The following is a 21,037-nucleotide window of genomic DNA, read 5'->3' on the forward strand; positions in this document are numbered from 1 at the left end:
CTACCTTAAAGAAAGAAATTAGAGGACTTGGACAGACTATAAATCTGGAATTGATTATTAATTCTGAGCGAGACCTCATTTAAACACTTTGGGCTTAGTTTATTCATTCTGAAATGAGTGAGTATAATGTTCAAAACACTGTTCCTGTGAGGAACCTCTGTTCTTAATGCCAGTCTGCTGACTTTACAAAAAACACAGCCTCTGCTGCACAATTCCTTTATTTGTTAAGAAAAATGCCCTAGAGATCTGAGGAACCTGAACAGACACCATGAGCTGCTTCAAAGACCACCAGTCAGATCCAAACAGAGTCTCATGGCTCATAAAACTGTTTCATTTAGTCCTCAGGTTAAACAGAAAAATCAGTGATAAAGTGGGGATGTAAAACAACGTAGCTGCCATAGAAGAGAGTATGGCTGTTCCTCAAAAAAATAAACACAAAATTAGCATATAATACAGCAGTTCCACTTCTGGGAATATACTCAAAAGAACTGAGTGTATGAACTTGAACAGATGTTGATACACTTGTGTTCAGAGCAGCAATGATCACAATAGCCAAAAGGTAGAAACAACCCAAATGTTCACTAACAGATGAATGGATACAGAGAATGCTGTATATACCTATAATGGAATATTATTCAGTTGTAAAATGGAATTAAATTTGACACCTGCTCCACCATCAATGAACCCTTAAGACATTATGCTATATGACATAAACGAGACACAGAATGACAAATATTTTATGATTCCACTTACATGGGACACCAAGTCAAATTCAAAGATTGAAGTATAATGGTGATGGCTGGTAGGGGTGGGCTGGGGCGGCTGGAGAATTAGTGTTTATTGGATGGAGAGGATCACTTTGTGAAGATGAAATTCTGGAGATGAAGAGCAGTGTTTCCTCAACAATGTAAATATTCCTAATGTCACTAAATTGTTGTTGTTCAGTCACTAAGTCATGCCCAACTCTTTGCAATGCCATGGACTGCAGTACAGCAGTCTCCTCAGTCCTCCACTGTCTCCTGAAGTTTGCTCAAATTCATGTCCATTGAGTCAGTGAAGGTATCTAAACATCTCATCATCTGCCACCCCTGTCTCTTTTGCCTTCAGTCTTTCCCAACATCAGGGTCTCTTCCAATGAGTCAGCTCTTCATGTCACTAATGTCACTAATCTAGTTGGGAAACAATGTTCCCCAATTTAGTTAAAATTGTAAATTTTATGTTGTGCATATTTTATAATAATTTTTAAATCAATGACCAAAAGCCAAAAGTAACTTTACCAAATTTGCAGAAATGACAAATCATTTTATTTATGACACATCCCACAAGATCATCCAAAGTTCAGCTAAAAAGAGCCCAAAAATTTCCCAAAGGTGACATTCCAAAGTGTTAGTGTGAAGAGGAAGGAAAAACAGGTGGACAATGACTCACCTGTGCAGCAAAGAGTGAGCTTTGACTGAACCATGACCTCACACCTAACAAGGTTTTCACAGTGCAGTTCTGGTGAAATTTCACACATACTTATGGGAGCTAAGCACAATCTAGAAAGACAAACATCTAGCTAACTTGTGGAGAAATCTGAGTACTCATCTCTTAAACAGTGAAAGGTGCAAGAGAATAACAAATATATGATGAGGGACAATGAAGAACCCTGGCTAGAGTATACAGTCACCACTGCCATTTCCATGTCACCCAGGAGGAAACCAGCTCTTGTGCCAAACACACACAGTGAGATGCCAGGGGCCCTGGGTTCATACAGCGCTGAGATTAACAAGAGTATGCTCAAAGAAAGATGAGGAGAAGACACTTTACATTTTGCCAAGAAAAAAATTCCCAAGAAACAGAAGCTCTAGATAAGCAGCATAAGTAGCAACTAGGTAAAAGAAGCGATAATTTCAATTTAAATTTTTTGGTTTTAGCTTTTGATTAGGATTTTATCTTTTAATAAAAATTATATGTATTAAGGTGGACAACATGATTATTATTAAAAATATACATTGGGAAATAATTTCTGTAGTAAAACCAATTAACATATTCACACTTTATGTAGTTACCATTTTGTGTGCCTCCTGAGAACACTTAGGTCTTCCCTTTTGGCTCAGCTGATAAAGAATATGCCTGCAATGCGGGAGACCTGGGTTCGATCCCTGGGTTGGGAAGATCCCCTGGAAAAGGAAAGGCTACCCACTCTAGTATTCTCGCCTGGAGAATTCCATGAACTACATAGTCCATGGGGTCGGAAAGAGTCGGACACGACTGAGCGATTTTCACTTTCACACTTTCACTTGAGAACACTTCAGATCTACTCTCTCATAAAAATTCAAGTATATAATACAATTAAATAAGGATTTTTTAAAGCAAATAACCCAGGGCAACACAATACTGAGAAACAACTTTACACAGAGACTTTCAGCAGTTGACATGGTGTATCTGTGGCAATTTCTTTGTAAAGACACCTGAAATCCTAATTCCTTTTATACTAGCTAAGATCAGGGTAAGCTATGAAGTAGTTGTGTGGCATTTCTCAATATAAAAATCACTGAACACATCAAATCAGGTCTTATTAAAACTTCTATAATGCATACTAAAAAGAAAAAGGAAATATAGTATTATGAAGATAACTTGAAAGAACAGCAACAAATTCTCCCCCAAATTACTGAAGACAATGGATATTTTCAAGTTTTATCCAAAATATCCAATTATTGTCTTTAATGCCAATAAAACAATTGTAACTATAGCATATAGCATATAGCGAGTTTGTATTTAGCCTGAGTTATAATTATATTTTTCTTTTTTTAATACCTTTTATTTTATTTAACTTTACAATATTGTATTGGTTTTTGCCATATATCAAAATGAATCTGCCACAGGTATACACGTGTTCCCCATCCTGAACCCTCCTCCCTCCTCCCTCCCCATACCATCCCTCTGGGTCATCCCAGTGCACCAGCCCCAAGCATCCTGCATCCTGCATCGAACCTGGACTGGTGACTCGTTTCATATATGATATTATACATATTTCAATGTCATTCTCCCAAATCATCCCACCCTCTCCCTCTCCCACAGAGTCCAAAATCCTGTTCTATACATCAGTGTATCTTTTGCTGTCTCGTATACAGGGTTATTGTTACCATCTTTCTAAATTCCATATATATGCGTTAGTATACTGTATTGGTGTTTTTCTTTCTGGCTTACTTCACTCTGTATAATAGGCTCCAGTTTCATCCACCTCATTAGAACTGATTCAAATGTATTCTTTTTAATGGCTGAGTAATACTCCATTGTGTATATGTACCACAGCTTTCTTATCCATTCATCTGCTGATAGAAATCCCTTGCATTCCTATACATTAATAATGAGAAAATAGAAAGAGAATTTAAGGAAACAATTCCATTCACCATTGCAATGAAAAGAATAAAATACATAGGAATATATCTACCTAAAGAAACTACAGACCTATATATGCTGCCAAGTCACTTCAGTTGTGTCCGACTCTGTGCGACCCCATGGACTGCAGCCTACCAGTTTTCTCCGTCCATGGGATTCTCCAGGCAAGAACACTGGAGTGGGTTGCCATTTCCTTCTCCAAAAGACCTATATATAGAAAACTATAAAACACTGGTGAAATAAATCAAAGAGGACACTAATAGATGGAGAAATATACCATGTTCATGGATTGGAAGCATCAGTATAGTGAAAATGAGTATACTACCCAAAGCAATCTATGGATTCAGTGCAATCCCTATCAAGCTACCAACGGTATTTTTGACAGAGCTAGAACAAATAATTTCACAATTTGTATGGAAATACAAAAAACCTCAAATAGCCAAAGCTATCTTGAGAAAGAAGAATGGAACTGGAGGAATCAACCTGCCTGACTTCAGGCTCTACTACAAAGCCACAGTCATCAAGACAGTATGGTACCGGCACGAAGACAGAAATATAGATCAATGGAACAAAATAGAAAGCCCTGAGATAAATCCACGCACATATGGACACCTTATCTTTGACAAAGGAGGCAAGAATATACAATGGATTAAAGACAATTTCTTTAACAAGTGGTGCTGGGAAAACTGGTCAACCACTTGTAAAAAAATGAAATTAGAGCACTTTCTAACACCATACACAAAAATAAACTCAAAATGGATTAAAGATCTAAACGTAAGACCAGAAACTATATTTTTCTTTAGTTAACACAATTGTACTGAATGCGATTAAATGGGCCATTGAAAAATATAATCATTCCCTTTCTCAAATCCATTCTGTTCTCCAAGATTTAATTTTATGGATCCAATCCTGAAGTTCACTTTTAAATACAGCTTTGAAGCTTTTAATGAACAACAACAACAAAATTTCCAGAAATACCACTATGAGAATTAGGCATAAAAACATTGAAAATCAATGGGATACCTTTAATACTTTAATTTTTAATTAGATTTTATTACAGATTTAGTGGATATTATGCAACAGTGGATATTATGTGGCTAAAAGTCATAAAAGGTAGCCCTGATCCAATCTCAGCAGAAAACTTATTGTGTATTGGAAAAGCAACAAAAAAAAAAACTTGACTTGGTGCAAACACCAAGCTTCTCCAGTAAAGTACAAATGATCCCAGTTACAAAAGTTTAGTTTACAGAGAACTTTCCCTAAATGTTCCTGATGCTTCAGGGGAGGTATACACTGTGAAACTGAGTGACACTCACCTTGCAGTAGATCATATGGCACAGGGCTACTCTCAGCCTCATCCCCAAACGCTGAATGTGATAGAAGTACAAGTGGTGCAGAACGGCCCACACCAGCACGCTGGCGCTCAGCCCTGCCGCATAGCCGTAGGCTTCGTGCAAAGCGGCAGAATCGGTGGGATCATAGTTTTCAACATAACTAATCATTTTCCCCAAGAATATGGGCTGAACGACTCTGGTGCCTTCCTAAAAGGAAAAAAAGGCTTAATTAGAAACGCAAGCTCTACCAGTTTTCTTAACACAAGTTTTACTTTTACCATTAGCATATTAAAAGGGCATTTTTGGCAAAACACTACATTTATGATTCACCTGAAAAGAAAATATCTATCTCCTGTTAGACAAGCAGACAATAATTTTAACCTTAAGCCAAAATTTTACATTCAAAGAAAATGAAGCCTTAGTACTTCGTACTCACTACACTCTATAAGTTCAATAAATACTACAACCAGTGCTTTAGAATGCATTTGGCAAAATACCAAGTTATTCTTAGGGTGCTGGTGCTAAGTTGCTTCAGTCACGTCCAACTCTTTGTGACCCTGTGGACTGTAGCCCACCAGGCTCCTCTGTCCATGGGATTTCCCAGGCAAGAATACTGGAGTGGGTTGCCATTTCCTTCTTCAGGGAATCTTCCTCACCCAGGGATCGAAATTGTGTCTCTTTATGACTCCTGCATAGGCAGGCGGGTTCTTTATCACTAGCACCAGAAAAAGGGTAAGAAATTTGCTTTCATATGAACAAGCTCTGCTGGCAGTCTATCCCTGTCCCCGTGTTCTTTCAACATCTCAGCCTAACAGAAAGTCAAAATGGTTCATGTATGGGAGACACACTCTTATCACCTTCTTAAGAATCTTTATGAATTGAGACACTGAGACAAACGCATTCACTTGTACCCACCCCAAACTTCACACATCAGTACAACAAGAAAACAGAGCCCAGACTGTGTTGGAACATCACAGAGAAACCAGGCTGGGAGGTTCTCAGGGTCTCAGCCCCGAGGGACACTGTGTCAATATGTCCCTACCCTCTGGAAGCTGGGCTGTCCCTTGAAATCAAGCTAAAAAACAATTTTTGTCCACGGTTTGCCATCAGCCACTTATTGCCATCAGCCACTTATTGCTGGTTTGGAAGAAATGTTACCAATCATCTCTTCCCTAAGGCAAAAGTTAAAATCCTAAACAAGTGAGGTGGAGGACACTGAGCCTTCTCCCTTGAGTAAGCCTTAAGGAAAGCAATTTTCTTTCCCAAAACTAAAGGTAGAAAACTGCAACACTTGCTCACCCTGCCAAATGGCCACTCCACCCCACAACCTACTTCTTCCCTCTAGTCACCCCTTGAAGGTCCCCTTCTCTCCCATCAAAGAAAACCAAACACTCAACACAAATCCAAGTCATCAAAAGTAAACGCCATGACCCTAGCATCATTTCCTCCACAGACTTCTCAAAAGTCAAAATGTCAAAACTTTGGAAATCTTTCAGGAACTTGACTTTGGAGCAAGCTTTTCCTTTTAAGCAATCCTTCCTTATTAATATAGACAGGATAAGCAACTGCCAGGTTTTCCTTGATAGCACTCTTCTGTCTGTCTGAAGTTGTGGAAAAGATATGCAAGAGGAAGAGAAGCTGAATCCCCAACACAAACAAAACTAACAAGCATTTTCTGCTCAACAAACTAGTGCCTGATGAGGATATATAGAGAAAGTTGTCCCCATTCCTCAAATGGATGTAACATTAAACCCCGACACTCCTGTCTTGTTCTGCACCCACAGGTTCACAGGCTATACCAACTGCCTCACCTTCCACAAGGTAATAGAAAGCTTCATCTATTACAGAGAAGAAATCACTGTTAAGCTAAAGAATTATGCATAGGATGATCAGATCAGAGTAAGAGGATCTGTTCTCAAGAACACAAAGTTTCACTGTTACATTTCCAGCAAGCCCTATCATTCACCCCTAGAGGTTCTAAGAGCTTATGGAAGAGCCCCTCAGACTGTACACTGTAAAACAGACTTTGTATAGACCGCACTGAGATAGAAATATGTAGGCTCACACAGAGAAACAAGAATGTCAGCCCAGGTAAGGCCGAGGGCAGTCCAGTGCTGCAGCCTGCAAACCTGGGGCTCTCCATCAGAAGCCCAGCACTAACACCTGCCATCCCAAATGGTCCTAAAACTTATGATTTGCTTAGAAAATCATTGTTGCCTGTTACTCAGCTCTCCTTTTGACCCTGATACTGTTCTAATTACAGTAAGTGTAATGTCACCCACCAAAGAGAATACTGATAGATGCAACAAATTCACCAAAAATTAGTATAAAATAAAGGCACCTCATTACTATCTGATTGGATTTTTTCTGCTGAGACATAGTATTTAATAACCCAGTTGAGCAGATAGCCTCATTAAGGAGTAATGCCATGGACTTTCCTGGTGGTCCAGTCGTTAAGAATCTGCCTGCAAATGCAGGGGACACAGGTTCCATCTCTGGTCAGGGAAGATCCCACATGCTGTGGAGCAACCAAGCCTGTGCACCACAACTACTGAGCCCATGCACGCTGACTACTGGAGCCATCACACCTAGAGCCTGTGCTCCGCAACAAGAGAAGCCACTGCAGTGAGAGGCCCGCACACTGTAACTACAGAAAAGTCCTTGCTCAGCAGTGAAGACCCAGTGCAATCAAAATTGATTTATTTTTTTTAAAAAGAGTAAGGCCAGTGGTGAAAGACAGGGAAGCCTGGCATGCTGCAGTCCCTGGGGTAGCAGACACCGACACAACTGAGCGACTGAACAACAAATGCCAGTACTGGCTCAGAGCTTCCACTCCTCTGTCTGCTCTTTTTTAAAATCTTGTTTGTTTATTTATCTTTGACTCTGCTGGATCTTCGTTGACACACACGGGCTCTTCCTTGCTGTGTGGGCCTTCTCTTGTTGCGGTGAGTGAGGGCTACTCTCTAGTTGTAGCGGCCATGCTTCTGGTTTTGCTGGCTCCTCTTTTTGCAGAGCAGAGGCTCTAGGGCACACAGGCTTCGGTAGGTGCACCACGTGGGCTCCGTAGTTGCAGTTGATGGGCCCCAAGGCATGTGGGATCTGAGTTCCTGGACCAGGAACCCATGTCCACTGCACTGGCAGGAAAATTCTTAACCACCGACCACTAGGGAAGTCCCTCCTCTGTCTGTTCTTGATCCTAATCCTCAACGAGTAAGAAATAAAACAATTGAGAAAATGTTCATTAGCAAACTTGAAACTAACCAAATGAAAACCTTCTGGATAGCAAGAACAAGATCAAAAATTGTTCCCATAAAGCCTTCATCTTTGACACCAACCTATAACCCAGTGAATAGCCTTCCCACAAAACAACTGGGAACATAGTTCTTCTTGCTTCACAAGAATTCTGCATAACTGTGAAACTGTAAAAGATATTTAAAACAGTCCAATATAATACCACAACAATCATTTCAAAGTTCTATGAGAGTCTCTGAGGCAGACATCTCTTGGTGGAGTCCTTGTTAGTTAATCTCCTGCAAGCACTTGACATTCCGGCTCACCTCTTGCTTCTTAGGGGAACTTACAGTTTCTCCACTACATTTCCACACTACTTGAAGTGTTTCTGGCCCAATTCTACCATCTTCAAGAAAAACTGAGTAACTCCCTGAGATGGCCCAAGCCACCACCTTAAATACTATCTCCAGCTAAAGAAAGATTGGTAGGGACACAATGAGAAGTTAATAGGAAAAGCAGCTAAAATTAAAATGGCTGGGTTTTTCACAGAGGTTTAAGTATTCTCCATTGACAAGATTCTTCTGTGATTTAGAGACATCCTTCTCTTTTTGGTACTGGGAGGAAGACACCTTTACAAATGGAAATTTCCTTCATCAATGTAAATGTCCCTCACAGAAGGGTAACTTCTGCTCTGTCTTTACAGTTTCTCCTGTGTCTATTTCTCAAAAAAAAAAAAAAAAACATCAGCTAAAAATAATCTTTGTGTTAAAAATGCACATTCTCAGGTGACACTTTCTACTACCCTTCAAGCATATTCAATGTTTGTAGTTTTGAAATATTTGTAACACCTACAGGAAAAAATAAAAAACTCTGTAGGAAGCAGGTGACAGAGCTGTAGTCAGAAAAACATCTCTTGACTCTGAGTCTCATGGAGGCTGTGGGAGGAGAGAAGAGAATGCAGAGAACACTGGCCTGGGAGTCCAAACACTGGGCTTCAGAAACCAGGTCGGCCACCTGCGAGTCACATGACCCTAAGCCCATCATGTGCCCACCTGCCCTCCAGGTCTTTGTTTACCTCGAGGAATTGTGGGACAACTAAGAGCCACAACAGCTCTAAGTACTCTAAAACCAACACTAAAAAACAAGTGTAAGCTATGATCATTTTTATGATACAGAAGTCCTGGGAAGAGACGTGCTCTATTAATGGCAGAGGCTGGTTTCACAAAGGGTTTGGAAAACTCAGTGCTGCTCACAGGCCACCATGCAGAGCAACTCTTGAGAAAAGTCATTTATAAAAGCCAACATTTCTGGATAGCAATTAAAAGTTTCACTTCTAAGCAGATTTTTTTTTTTTTAATTTTTAACCATTATGAACCTTTAAAAAAGAGGCACCTACTTCCCTGACTTCTAAAAGAAAACAGAATAAGGGAGGAGTGGGGAGAATGAGTGAAATAGGTGATGGAGATTAGAAGGTACGATCTTGTAGTTAAAAAAATAAATAGTGAGATGTGATGTACAACATAGGAAATACAGTCAATAATATTGGAATAACTTTGTATGGTGACAGAGGGCAACTAGACTTGCAGTGATCATTTTATAATGTATACAAATATTGAATCACTATACTATATACCTAAAACTAATATAATAAGTCAATTATACTTCATTTTTTATTTTTAATGGGAATAAAACCTTTTTTATGCTTTTTAAAAAATGAATTAAAAAGCATTCCCATCATTTATGACTCAAGGTCATCACTGTGGGTATCACTAACAACTAATGGCTAATGCTATGCTCTCAATATCCAGCAGGGTGCACACAGCAGGTCTGCTCTGCAGGTCCCCTTCTGCTTGGCTCAGTGCCCCCTCCTCCTCTCCCTTGCTGTGTGGACTTCGGTGGTTTCTCTCAGCCCACAGTAACTTTGCCACCAAAGCCTCCACTTTGCCACTTCACCACTTTTCAGCCTCCTGTGTTGAGCAAACTCAAGGGACACTTGGAAGAAAGGGTTGGGAAGTAAAGGCAAAAGCCCAGTACAGCTCTTGGGGAACCAGACCTGAGTCAAGGCACAAAACCCACTGTGGGACTCAGGATTTTGTTTACCTCCTGCCCATAAACTGAGCTCCAAAGTGAATATTTACACAAACATGTGCCTCCTACAGCCTCCACCTAGACCAGAGACCATCAGCAAAAGTGGCCTTGGACAAACAAGTGACTTGACAAGGCTAGGCCCTTTCTAATGTTCCTGGCAACAGGACATAAACCCTGGTCACTCCCCCCCCTCTCCGGGCAAGGGACTAGGTGAACCCACTCTGGTTCTCTGAGGTCACCCCACTTACACACCAGCAGGTGGAGACCTCACCTCTCAGAGAGAAGCCCCGATGACCTAGGGAGGTGTTCTCTGTGTCTCTGGTCCAGGCAGAGACTTCAGGCTCCTCCTCTCCACCCTGAGGGCCCTGGACAGGCAGAAACCTGTCCTCCCCACCCACATTCCCCTTGGAGGTGTACAAAGGGGAGGGGCCAGACATGCTGAGAACTCGCTGCCTGTTCTGTTCTAATTAGGGGTGACCTGTAAATGCCCCAGGTTCAATATCAGCCTGGTACTTGGTTCCCCAAGCATTACAGTCACTCAATTCTCATGGGACAGAGGTTCACATACCTTGAAATTCTAACCCCAAAATCCTCACCCTGGACTGGCATGGCCCTGCCTCTTCCCACTGGTGCTGCCAGGAATACCTGCGTTGTGGTTGGTCAGAGCACTGTCTGGGAACCACAGATAATCCATGAGTCATCCTGTGCACCAGAGGAATTAGAGAATCCTGAGCTGAGTTTAGATCCTCCGCCATATAAAATAAAAGGCCACTTAGGGATGGTAATGACGGGAAAGGTGGTTTGTTAAAGGGCTCCTGGGTCCATCTGAACTTAGCATGATGCTACTGCTAGTGTCAACATCCTAGTCACTTCTGGCACCCAGGGTGCATGGTCACCTGGAATCTACCCTCAATTACAATCCCCAATCTGACTTCCTGCTCTAGGAAGTTCTTAGCATCCTATTTATTAACTTCAGGCCAAGTTCAGGATGCATGTGTCTTGAGACCTGTAGACAAAGCTCTCAAGATGTGTCTTCCTGGGAATTCCCTGATGGTCCAGTGGTTAAGATGCTTTGCTTTCATTCCATGGCCGAAGTTAAATCCCTGGTTGCAGAACTAAGATCCCATAATCCACATAGTCAAAAAGCATTTTTAAATAATTTTTTTAATGAGCATTTCTGACACTGGGCAAGCTATAAGTCATTGAGATGGTCAGGATGGTAAGTCAGAGCACCTGAGACATAATGTCCCTCTGTCCTTTGTGAGACCATGGCACACTATGGAAGTACTTGGTACTCAGTGTCCTCTATTCTAAAACCAGGATAATATTAAGTGAGGAAGGTGGATTCCTCCAGCTCCATTTCTTCTTTCTCAAGACTGCTTTGGCTATTCAGGGTCTTTTGTGTTTCCATATTAATTGTGAAAATTTCTGTTCTAGTTCTGTGAAAAATGTCATTGGTAATTTGATAGGGATCACATTGAATCTCAATATTGATTCTTCCTACCCAGAAACATGGAATATCTCTCCAGCTGTTTAAGTCATCTTTGATTTCTTTCATTAGTGTCCTATAATTTTCTGTATACAGTTCTTTCATCTCCTTAGGTAAATTTATTTCTAGATATTTCTTTTTTTTTTTTTTTTTTTTTGCAATGGTAAATTGGATTGATTCTGTAATTTCTCTGATTTTTCATTGTTATTATATAGAAATGCAAGTGATTTCTGTGTATCAATTTTGTATCCTGCAACTTTGCTAAATTCACTGACTAGCTCTAGTAATTTTCTGATACTATCTTTAGGGTTTTCTATACAGTGTCATGTCATCTGCAAACAGTGAGAGCTTTACTTTTTCTTTTCTGATCTGAATTATTTTTATTTCTTTTTCTTCTCTGATTGCTGTAGCTAGGACTTCCAGAACTATGTTGAATAATAATGTTAGGTAGGTAGAATAGGGAAAAGGAGTCCAAAATGGCGGTGGCTAAAAGAAAAGGAAGGGAAAAGCCCACTAAAATAGAACAAAGGAAGGTCAAAGGAAGGTCCGAGGACCAGAGTGAAGACTTCAGGTAGAACAAACAGCACTCCTGGCTAAGCCCAATTTGCATAGGGCAGGCCCAGGTGGAGGAAAAAACATATAAAAGGAGGAGCCAAAGCGCTTTCTCTCTCTCTCCCTCCCCCGCATGCTCCTCCACTCTCTTCTCTTTGAGTCTTTGGGTTAGCATGCCCTCACACTTCGCAGATGGATTCTCCTGCTATCTTCTAAATAAAATAGAGCTGTAACACTGATTTGCCTAAGAGCTATAACATGGTTTGTCCAAGACCCGAGAGCTTTGACACGCTGAGGGCTTTAATGTCCGTTGCTCCAAATCTTTGTTGTGATGAGACAAAGAACCGAGGAACATACATTCGCATGACAATAATAATATGTTGAATAATAATAATAACAAGACACCCTTGTCTTGTTCCTGATCTTAGGGAGAATACTTTCAGTTTTTCACCATTGAGAATAATGTTTGCTGTAGGTTTATCATATATGGCCTTTACTATGTTTAGGTAGATTCCTTCTATGCCCATTTTTTGAAGAGTTTTAATCATAAATAGGTGCTGAATTTTGTCAAAGGCTTTTTCTGCATCTATTGAGATGATCATATGGTTTTTATTTTTCAATTTGTTTATATGGTGTATCACATTGACTGATTTGCATATATTGAAGAATCCTTGCATTCCTGAAATAAACTCAACTTGATCATGGTGTATGAGCTTTTTAATGTGTTGCTGAATTCTGTTTGCTGGAATTTTGTTGAGGATTTTTGCATCTATGTTTATCAGTGATATTGGCCTGTAGTTTTCTTTTCTGTGTTGTTTTTGTCTGGTTTTGGTATCAGGGCGATGGTGGCCTCATAGAATGAGTTTGGAAGTGTTCCTTCCTCTGTAATTTTTTTAAAGCGTTTTAGAAGGATAGGCATTAGCTCTTCTGTAAATGTTAATAGAATTCTTCCATGGAGTCATCTGGTCCTGGGCTTTTGTTTTCTGAGAGATTTTTGATCACAGCTTCAATTTCAGTAATTTCAGTACTTATAAGTGGGTTGTTCATAATTTCTATTTCTTCCTGGTTCAGTCTTGGAAGATTGAACTTTTCTAAGGATCTGTCCATTTCTTCTAAGTTATCCATCTTATTGCCATATAGTTATTCATAATAGTCTCTTATAATCCTTTGTATCTCTGCATCCTCTGCTGTTACCTCTTTTTCATTTCTAATTTTGTTGATTTGATTCTTTTTTTCTTGATGAGTCTAGCTAAAGGCTTGTCAATTTTGTTTATCTTCTCAAACAACCAGCTTTTAGTTTTATTAATCTTTACTATTGTTTCTTTCATTTCTTTTTCATGTATTTCTGCTCGGATCTTTATGATTTCTTTCCTTCTACTAATTTGGGCATTTTCTTGTTCTTCTTTGTCCAGTTGTGTTAGGTGTAAAGTTAGGTTATCTATTCAATGTTTCTCGAGGTGGGATTATATTGCTATAAACTTCCCTCTTAGAACTGCTTTTGCTGCATCCCATAGGTTTTGGGTTGTTGTTTTCATTGTTATTTGTTTCTAGAAATTTTTGATTTCCCTTTTGATTTCTTCAGTAACCTGTTGGTTATTTAGAAACGTATTGTTTAATCTCCATGTGCTTGTGTTTCTTAGAGAGTTTTTTTTTTCTTGTAATTGATATCTAGCCTCATAGCATTGTGTTCAGAGAAAATGCTTGATATGATTTCAATTTTCTTAAATTTACTGTTTGATTTGTGACACAAGATGTGGTCTATCCTGGAGAATATTCTGTGTGCACTTAAGAAGAAGGTGTATTCTTCTGCATTCAGATGGCATGTCCTGAAGATATCCATGACATCCATCTCATCTAATTTATCATTTAAGACTTGTACTTCCTTAATTTTGTTTTGATTACCTGTCCATTGATGTGAGTAGGGGGTTAAAGTCTCATACTATGATTGTGTTACTGTCAATTTCTCCTGTTATGTCTGTTAGCATTTGTCTTATGTATTGAGGTACTCCCATGTTGGGTTACACAGATATTCACAATTGTTATGTCTTCCTCATGGATTGATCCCTTGATCATTATGTAGTAACCTTCCTTATCTCTTGTAATCTTCCTTTTAAGGTCTATTTTGTCTGATATGAGGATTGCTACTCCAGCTTTATTTTGCTTCTCATTTGCATGGAACATATTTTTCCATCCTCTCACTTTCAGTCTATATGTGTCTTTAGGGCTGAAGTGGGTTTCTTGTAGACAGCATATATATGGGTCTTGTTTTTGTATCCATTCAGCCAGTCTGTGTCTTTTGGTTGGAACATTTAATCCATTTACATTTAAAATAATTATTGATATGTATGTCTTATTGCCATTTTCTTAACTGTTTGGGAATGAGTTTGTAGATCTTCTTTCTTCTCTTGTATTTCTTGACTATATATGTCCCTTTAACATTTGTTGTAAAGCTGGTTTTGTGGTACTGAATTCTCTTAACTTTTGCTTGTCTGAAAAGCATTTGACTTCTCCATCAGTTTTGAATGAGATTCTTGATAGATACAGTAATCTTGCCTGTAGATTTTTCCCTTTCAGTACTTTAAATATATCCTGCCATTCCCTTCTGGTCTGCAGGGTTTCTGCTGAAAGATCAGCTGTTAAGTGTATGGGGTTTCCCTTGTACGTTACTTGCTGCTTCTCCCTTGTTGCTTTTAATAGTCTTTATTTGTGTTTAGTCTTTGTTAGTTTGATTAACATGTGCCTTGGCATGTTTCTCCTTGGATTTATCCTGTATGGGACTCTTTGTGCCTCTTGGACTTGACTGTTTCCTTTTCCATGTTTGGGAAATTTTCAACTATAATCTCTTCAAAAATATTCTCATACCCTTTATTTTTCTCTTCTTCTGGGACCCCTATAATTCGAATGTTGGTGGGTTTGATATTGTACCAGAGGTCTCTGAGGCTATCCTCAGTTCTTTTCATTCTTTTTACTTTATTCTGCTCTTCAGAAGTTATTTCCACCATTTTATCTTCCAGCTCACAGATTCATTCTTCTGCTTCAGATATTGATTCCTTCTAGAGTATTTTTTAATTTCAGTATTTGTGTTGTTTGTCTCTGAATGTTTATTCTTCAATTCTTCTGGGTCTTTGTTAATTTATTCTTGCAGTTTCTCCATTTTGTTTTCAAGGTTTTTGATCATCTTTACTATCATTATTCTGAAATCTTTTTCAGGTAGCTTGCCTATTTCCTCTTCATTTATTTGGACTTCTGTTTTTTCTAGTTTGTTCCTTCATTTGTGTAGCATTTCTCTGCCTTTTCATTTTTTTTTTTTTAACTTATTGTGTTTGAGGTTTCCTTTTCCCAGGCTTCAAGGTTGAATTCTTTCTTCTTTTTGTTTTCTGCCCTCCTAAGGTTGGTCCAGTGGTTTGTGTGAGCTTCGTATAGGGGAGATCTGTGCTGAGTTTTTTTGTTTGTTTTTCCTCTTATGGGCAAGGATGAGTGAGGTGGTAATCCTGTCTGCTGATGATTGGGTTTGTATGTTTGTTTTGTTTGTTGTTTAAATGAGGCATCCTCCACACGGTGCTACTGGTGGTTAGGTGATGCTGGGCCTTGTATTCAAGTGATTTCCTTTGTTGTGAGTTCTCACTATTTGATACTCCCTAGGGTTAGTTTTCTGGTAGACTAGGGTCGTGGAGTCAGTGCACCCACTCCAAAGCCTCGGGGCTTGATCTCGAGTTTTGTGTGGCTCTATATATTCTTTTCCACTGGCCAGGTACTCCTGTCCACTCTCAGCTGGTGTTCTGCATGCACTTCTGTGTCTTCCTGATGTATTCCTGAAAGTGTATTCCTGATGTATCATGGAGAGAGATGTACTCCAGGTCCACCTACTCCTCCGCCTTCTTGTTATCTGCTACTAGTACTTCTAATATTACAGAAAATGAGCCCCCACATTTACCAGGTCCTCAACTTCCCACTTCTCTGCCATGATTGCCCAACAACCAACCTCCTGAAAGAGGTTTCACCCTCCTAGATCCCTAGCAGGCAGTATTACTTGGGCTGGACAACTCTGAAATCAACACTCCACCCTGCCCTCACAAGGCACTGCAGTATCTCAGTCATCAATGCCCTCTCAAAGGTGGCACTCCACCCCACATACCTGTCCCCACTCTCTGACACAATGGTCAACCCACCTTTGTCATCAAAGACTCCATCTCCCAGGACCACTCAGTCACCTGTGAGCTGACAGATTCTCTGGTCTCTCCAATTGTGTGGGGCAGACTTCACCTACTCTGCTGCCTGCTACCCACAGTGTCCTTTGGTACAACACAACCTTTAAACAAGAGCCACACCCCCCAACTCTAAACCACCTGGCCCACCCACTTTATCCTCAACACAATGGACTTATGACAACTCACCACCTTCTCCACCCCTTTCACAGCACCTGCATCTTCCATCCCTTCTGCTTTCACACACTCACAGGCCACCCATGTCCCTATGGCAGAACTAAGGGACCACTGAGAGCACAAGCCACCCAAGTGGGTCTGCAGTAGACCTTGAGTAGGCTCAGCCAGAATAGATGGGCTGATGGCACTGTGTCCTCAGGTTGGAACTGTCTCTCTGGGGGATCTTGACCCAGGATCTTCAGGGTCATGAAGGTCACTGACCTCACTGCTTTCTGTCTCTGGTTGTCTACTCCACATCCCCTCCTACACCTTCTGCTAATGCCAGGCTACCAGGATCCCCTTTCATGCAGGAAACCACCCCACATCCAGGGACCGAAACCAGCATGGATGGTGCATGGAGTCTCTGCAATTCAATGATGAAGCTGGAGCTCCTCATCACAGGGAGCTCTGGCCTGGGTGACCCAGCCTACAGGGAAGGAGGCAGCCCAGGGAAGGGTGTACTCTTGGGAGCTCTGGCCTGGGTGACCCAGCCTACAGGGAAGGAGGCAGCCCAGGGAAGGGTGTACTCTTGGGAGCTCTGGGAGCTCCAGCCCAAATGCAGGGCCATGGGTTCGGTATCACAGGAGGGGAGAGATGACGATCCCTTCTTAGGAAAGCATTTATCAGATGTGAACTGGGCAACTTAACAATTACTTGCTGAGCACCTGTAAAACGTCTTATGTTATCTGGGCTCTGGTCCAAGTTTACGTCCTCCAAACCACATTTCTTGAGCTTGTAGTATATTCTTTTGGTCAAGGATCACTTTCAGCATTTATGTTATTTACTGAGCATCAATAATATCATAATGTGGTATAAAATGTCTTTTCCTTCCACAACACTATGTTTTAACCTGTTAAAAGGAAAATAGTTAATCCCTGGAGGTCCAATCCTTTAAGCATCTGTCCATTCTAAAGATAAACACAACTGCTGGGCTACATCATGATTTCTAGACATATTATCCTCTAATCTTAAAATACTGGCCTCTCTCCGCACAGGTCCCGTCCATCTCAGTACTGACCTGCATATAATAAAAAGCAATGCACAGTATATAAAAGCTTTTACCTCAAGAAGTATAAAAATTCCAAAAACTAAATAGGATTTCCAGTGATGCTTGAAGATTGCTTTCATTAAAGAAGGTTCCCGCACATCTTTCTCAGCTCTCAAAACTTCTTGATCCCAGTACCTGTGATGAGAAACAAAGTACAGTAAAGAACAATGTGTCCACCAGACAAAACAGGGAGGTGGCAGACTGGAGGAAAAGACTTTACTACAGGGCACTCTGTGGATGCCCCATAAATGCTGGCTAATTGCTCACTGGATGCCTGAAAGATGAGCGTGCAGACCCTGCAGGACCCGGAAAACAGGCCTTGAGGGAAAAGTCTCAGTCTCAGGAAACAAGTTCCTGCCAAGCCTTTGTTGGATTCACAGGGTCGTGAGCAGCTCAGGAGAGCAGACACCCTCCTCCAAGGACCCCACCTCGAGGGACAGAGTTCAGCCTCCAGGGTCTTGGCTGCAGGTTCTCTCCACTTCCACAAATGCACAGAGAATATAGGCTCCCCAGCTTCCAAAGTGTGTTAAGCCCAGGGTCAGCCTGAGGGGGGTAAGTGTGATGTGTCAGGGGAAGGAGGCTCAGGAGAACCCAGAGGAAAGCAAAGCTCCCCACAACACAACTTTAGCCACATGTGGAAATTCTCAGTCTTCCTCCCCTTCTCCCTGCTGCCTGTGCTCACCCTTGTAGTTCTTCTCCAAGGTGCTGGGAGCGATCTTCCGGAAGTACGGAGTACATGTCATCTTCTTCTAATCTTCGTTTGTAACCAATTTTAAACAAGGGGTTTAGCCAACTGTTAAAAATTAAGAGAAATAGAGAGTCACAGACATACGAATCACACATATCTAATTAAGTTCTAACTCTTGAGCTTTGTAAAAAAAAAAAAAAGAAAAAAAGGAGAAGAAGAAAGAGAGAAATGGAAAAGGAGGAATCAATATAGTGAAAATGAGTATACTACCCAAAGCAATCCACAGATTCAGCACAATCCCTATTAAACTACCAATGGTATTTTTCACAGAACTAGGACAAATCATTTCAGAATATGTATGGAAACACAAAAGACCTCAAATAGCCAAATCAATCTTGAGAAAGAAGAATGCAACTGGAGGAAACAACCTGCCTGACTTCATATTACACTACAAAGCTACAGTCATCAAGACAGTATGGTACTGGCACAAAGGCAGAAATATAGATCAATTGAACAAAATAGAAAGCCCAGAGATAAATCCATGCATCTATGGACACTTTATCTTTGATAAATGAGGCAAAATTATACAATAGAGAAAAGACAGTCTCTTCAAGAAGTGGTGCTAGGAAAATTGGTAAACTACATGTAAAAGAATGAAACCAGAACACTATCAAACACCATACATAAAAATAAAATCAAAATGAATTAAAGACCTAAATGCAAGACCAGAAAGTATAAAATTCTTAGAGGAAAACATAGACAGACTCTCTTTGACAAATTACAGCAATATCCTCTATGACCCACCTCCCAGAGTAACAACAATAAACAAAAAGGACCTAATTAAACTTTAAAAATTTTGCACAACAAAGTAAACTATAAGCAAGGTGAAATGACAGCCTTCACAATAGGAGAACAGCAAACAAAACAACTGACAAAGAATTAATCTTCACCGTATACAAGCAGCTCATGCAGCTCAATATCAGAAAAACTAACCCAATCAAAAAGTGAGCAAAAGACCTAAACAGACTTTTCTTGAAAGAAGACATACAGATGGTTAATAAACACATGAAAATATGTTCAACATTACTCACTGTTAGAAAAAGGCAAATCAAAACCACAATGAGGTATCATCTCACACTGGTCAGAATGGCCATCATCAAAAAATTCTACAAACAATAAATGCTGGAGAGGGTGTGGAGAAAAGGGAACCTTCTTACACTGTTGGTGGGAATGCAAACTGGTACAGCCAATAATTTTGGAAAACAGTGTGGAGATTCCTTTAAAAACTGGAAATAGAACTGCCATTTTGAGTGAGTTAAAATGAGTGAAGTCTCTCAGTCATGTCCAACTCTTTGCGACCCCATGGACTGTAGCCCACCAGGCTCCTCCATCCATGGGATTCTCCAGGCAAGAATACTGGAGTGGGTTGCCATTTCCTTCTCCAGGGGATCTTCCCAACCCAGGGATCGAACCCAGGTCTCCCGCATTGCAGGCAGACACTTTAAACTCTGAGCCACCAGGGAAGCCGAGCAAACTGCCATATGACCCAGAAAATCCTACTGCTGGGCATACACCTCAAGGAAACCAGAATTGAAAGAGACACAGGTACCCCAATGTTCATTGCAACACTGTTTACAATAGCTAGGACATGGAAGCAACCTAGATCTCCATCAGCAGATGAATGGATAAGGAAGTTATGGTACATATATACAGTGAAATATTACTCAGCTATAAAAAGGAACACATTTAAGTCAGTTCTAATGAGGTAGATGAACCTGGAGCCTATTATACAGAGTGAAGTAAGTCAGAAACAGAAAGCCAAATCCCGTGTATTAACACATATATATGGAATTTAGAAAGATGGTACCAATGATCCTACATGTTGGACAGCAAGGGAAACATAGATGTAAAGAACAGACTTTTGGACTCAGAGGGAAAAGGCAAGGATGGGATGACTTGAGAGAATAGCATTGAAACATGTATACTATCATATGTAAAACAGATGGCCAGTGCAAATTCGATGTATGAAACAGGGCACCCAAAGCCAGTGCTCTGGGACAACCCAGAGGGATAGGGTGGGGAAAAAAATTGGGAGGTGGGTGGATCAGGGGGACACACGTATACCTGTGGCCAATTCATGTTGATGTATGGCAAAAAAACCATTATAATATTGTAAAGTAATTATCCTAAAATAAATTTAAAAAATAATTACATATGTGTTTACACACACACATATGTATACACCCTAATTCTATACAATGAGAGGCCCTGGAGTAATTACATATTGGTAGCAAAGAGCATTCCAGTCCTTAGATCTTGGGGTTCTGTTTTTTTAACATACACAATTACATTTCCTTTCTTGTGGTGAGAATTTTTAAGGTTTAATTTCTTAGCAGCTTCCAAATATGCATAGAGTATTACTAACTATAGTCACCACACCAGACATTACATCTCCATAGCTTATTTATTTTATAACTGGAAGTCTGTGCCTTTTAGGACCCTTCACCCAGATCTTAACTTTCTGATACCCTTCTTCTCTAAAAGGAGCCAAGGCTCCTTGAAGAAATAGCTGGTTCCAAGGTTGGGGCAGTTTATACAAGCACCTGATAATTAGCTTTTTTGATTATAATATAAAAGCCAGACATTAAACTTTGGAGACATCCTTGTCAAAGACAGCCACCTCCAATGAACATGTGCCACCTACACAACTAGATAAAGAGCCAGGCCACCCCACCCATGAAGTTCCCACTTGGAAAAAGCTCTGGTTGACTTGATAACAGACTATCTTGCTGACTGCTTGAT

The 21,037-nt window shown here is 40.4% G+C and overlaps 1 protein-coding gene across 1 annotated transcript in view; it reads right to left on the minus strand.

Moving 5' to 3' along the window:
* LOC147361956 (ATP-binding cassette sub-family C member 4-like) overlaps window positions 1–21,037 on the minus strand; it is a 221,063-nt gene that overhangs the window by 190,339 nt on the left and 9,687 nt on the right. The window contains exons 3-5 of the mRNA XM_086328633.1: window positions 18,230–18,340; window positions 17,562–17,682; window positions 4,701–4,925 (exon numbers count right to left, since the gene is read on the minus strand). Of these exons, the coding sequence (XP_086184759.1) occupies window positions 4,701–4,925; window positions 17,562–17,682; window positions 18,230–18,340 (457 nt within the window). The remainder of the gene's footprint in view (window positions 1–4,700; window positions 4,926–17,561; window positions 17,683–18,229; window positions 18,341–21,037) is intronic.

This window comes from Bos grunniens, chromosome 12 (genome assembly GCF_055505025.1).
Source record: "Bos grunniens cultivar Pamir isolate PY7600 chromosome 12, Bosgru_T2T1.0, whole genome shotgun sequence".
Lineage (NCBI taxonomy): Eukaryota > Metazoa > Chordata > Mammalia > Artiodactyla > Bovidae > Bos > Bos grunniens.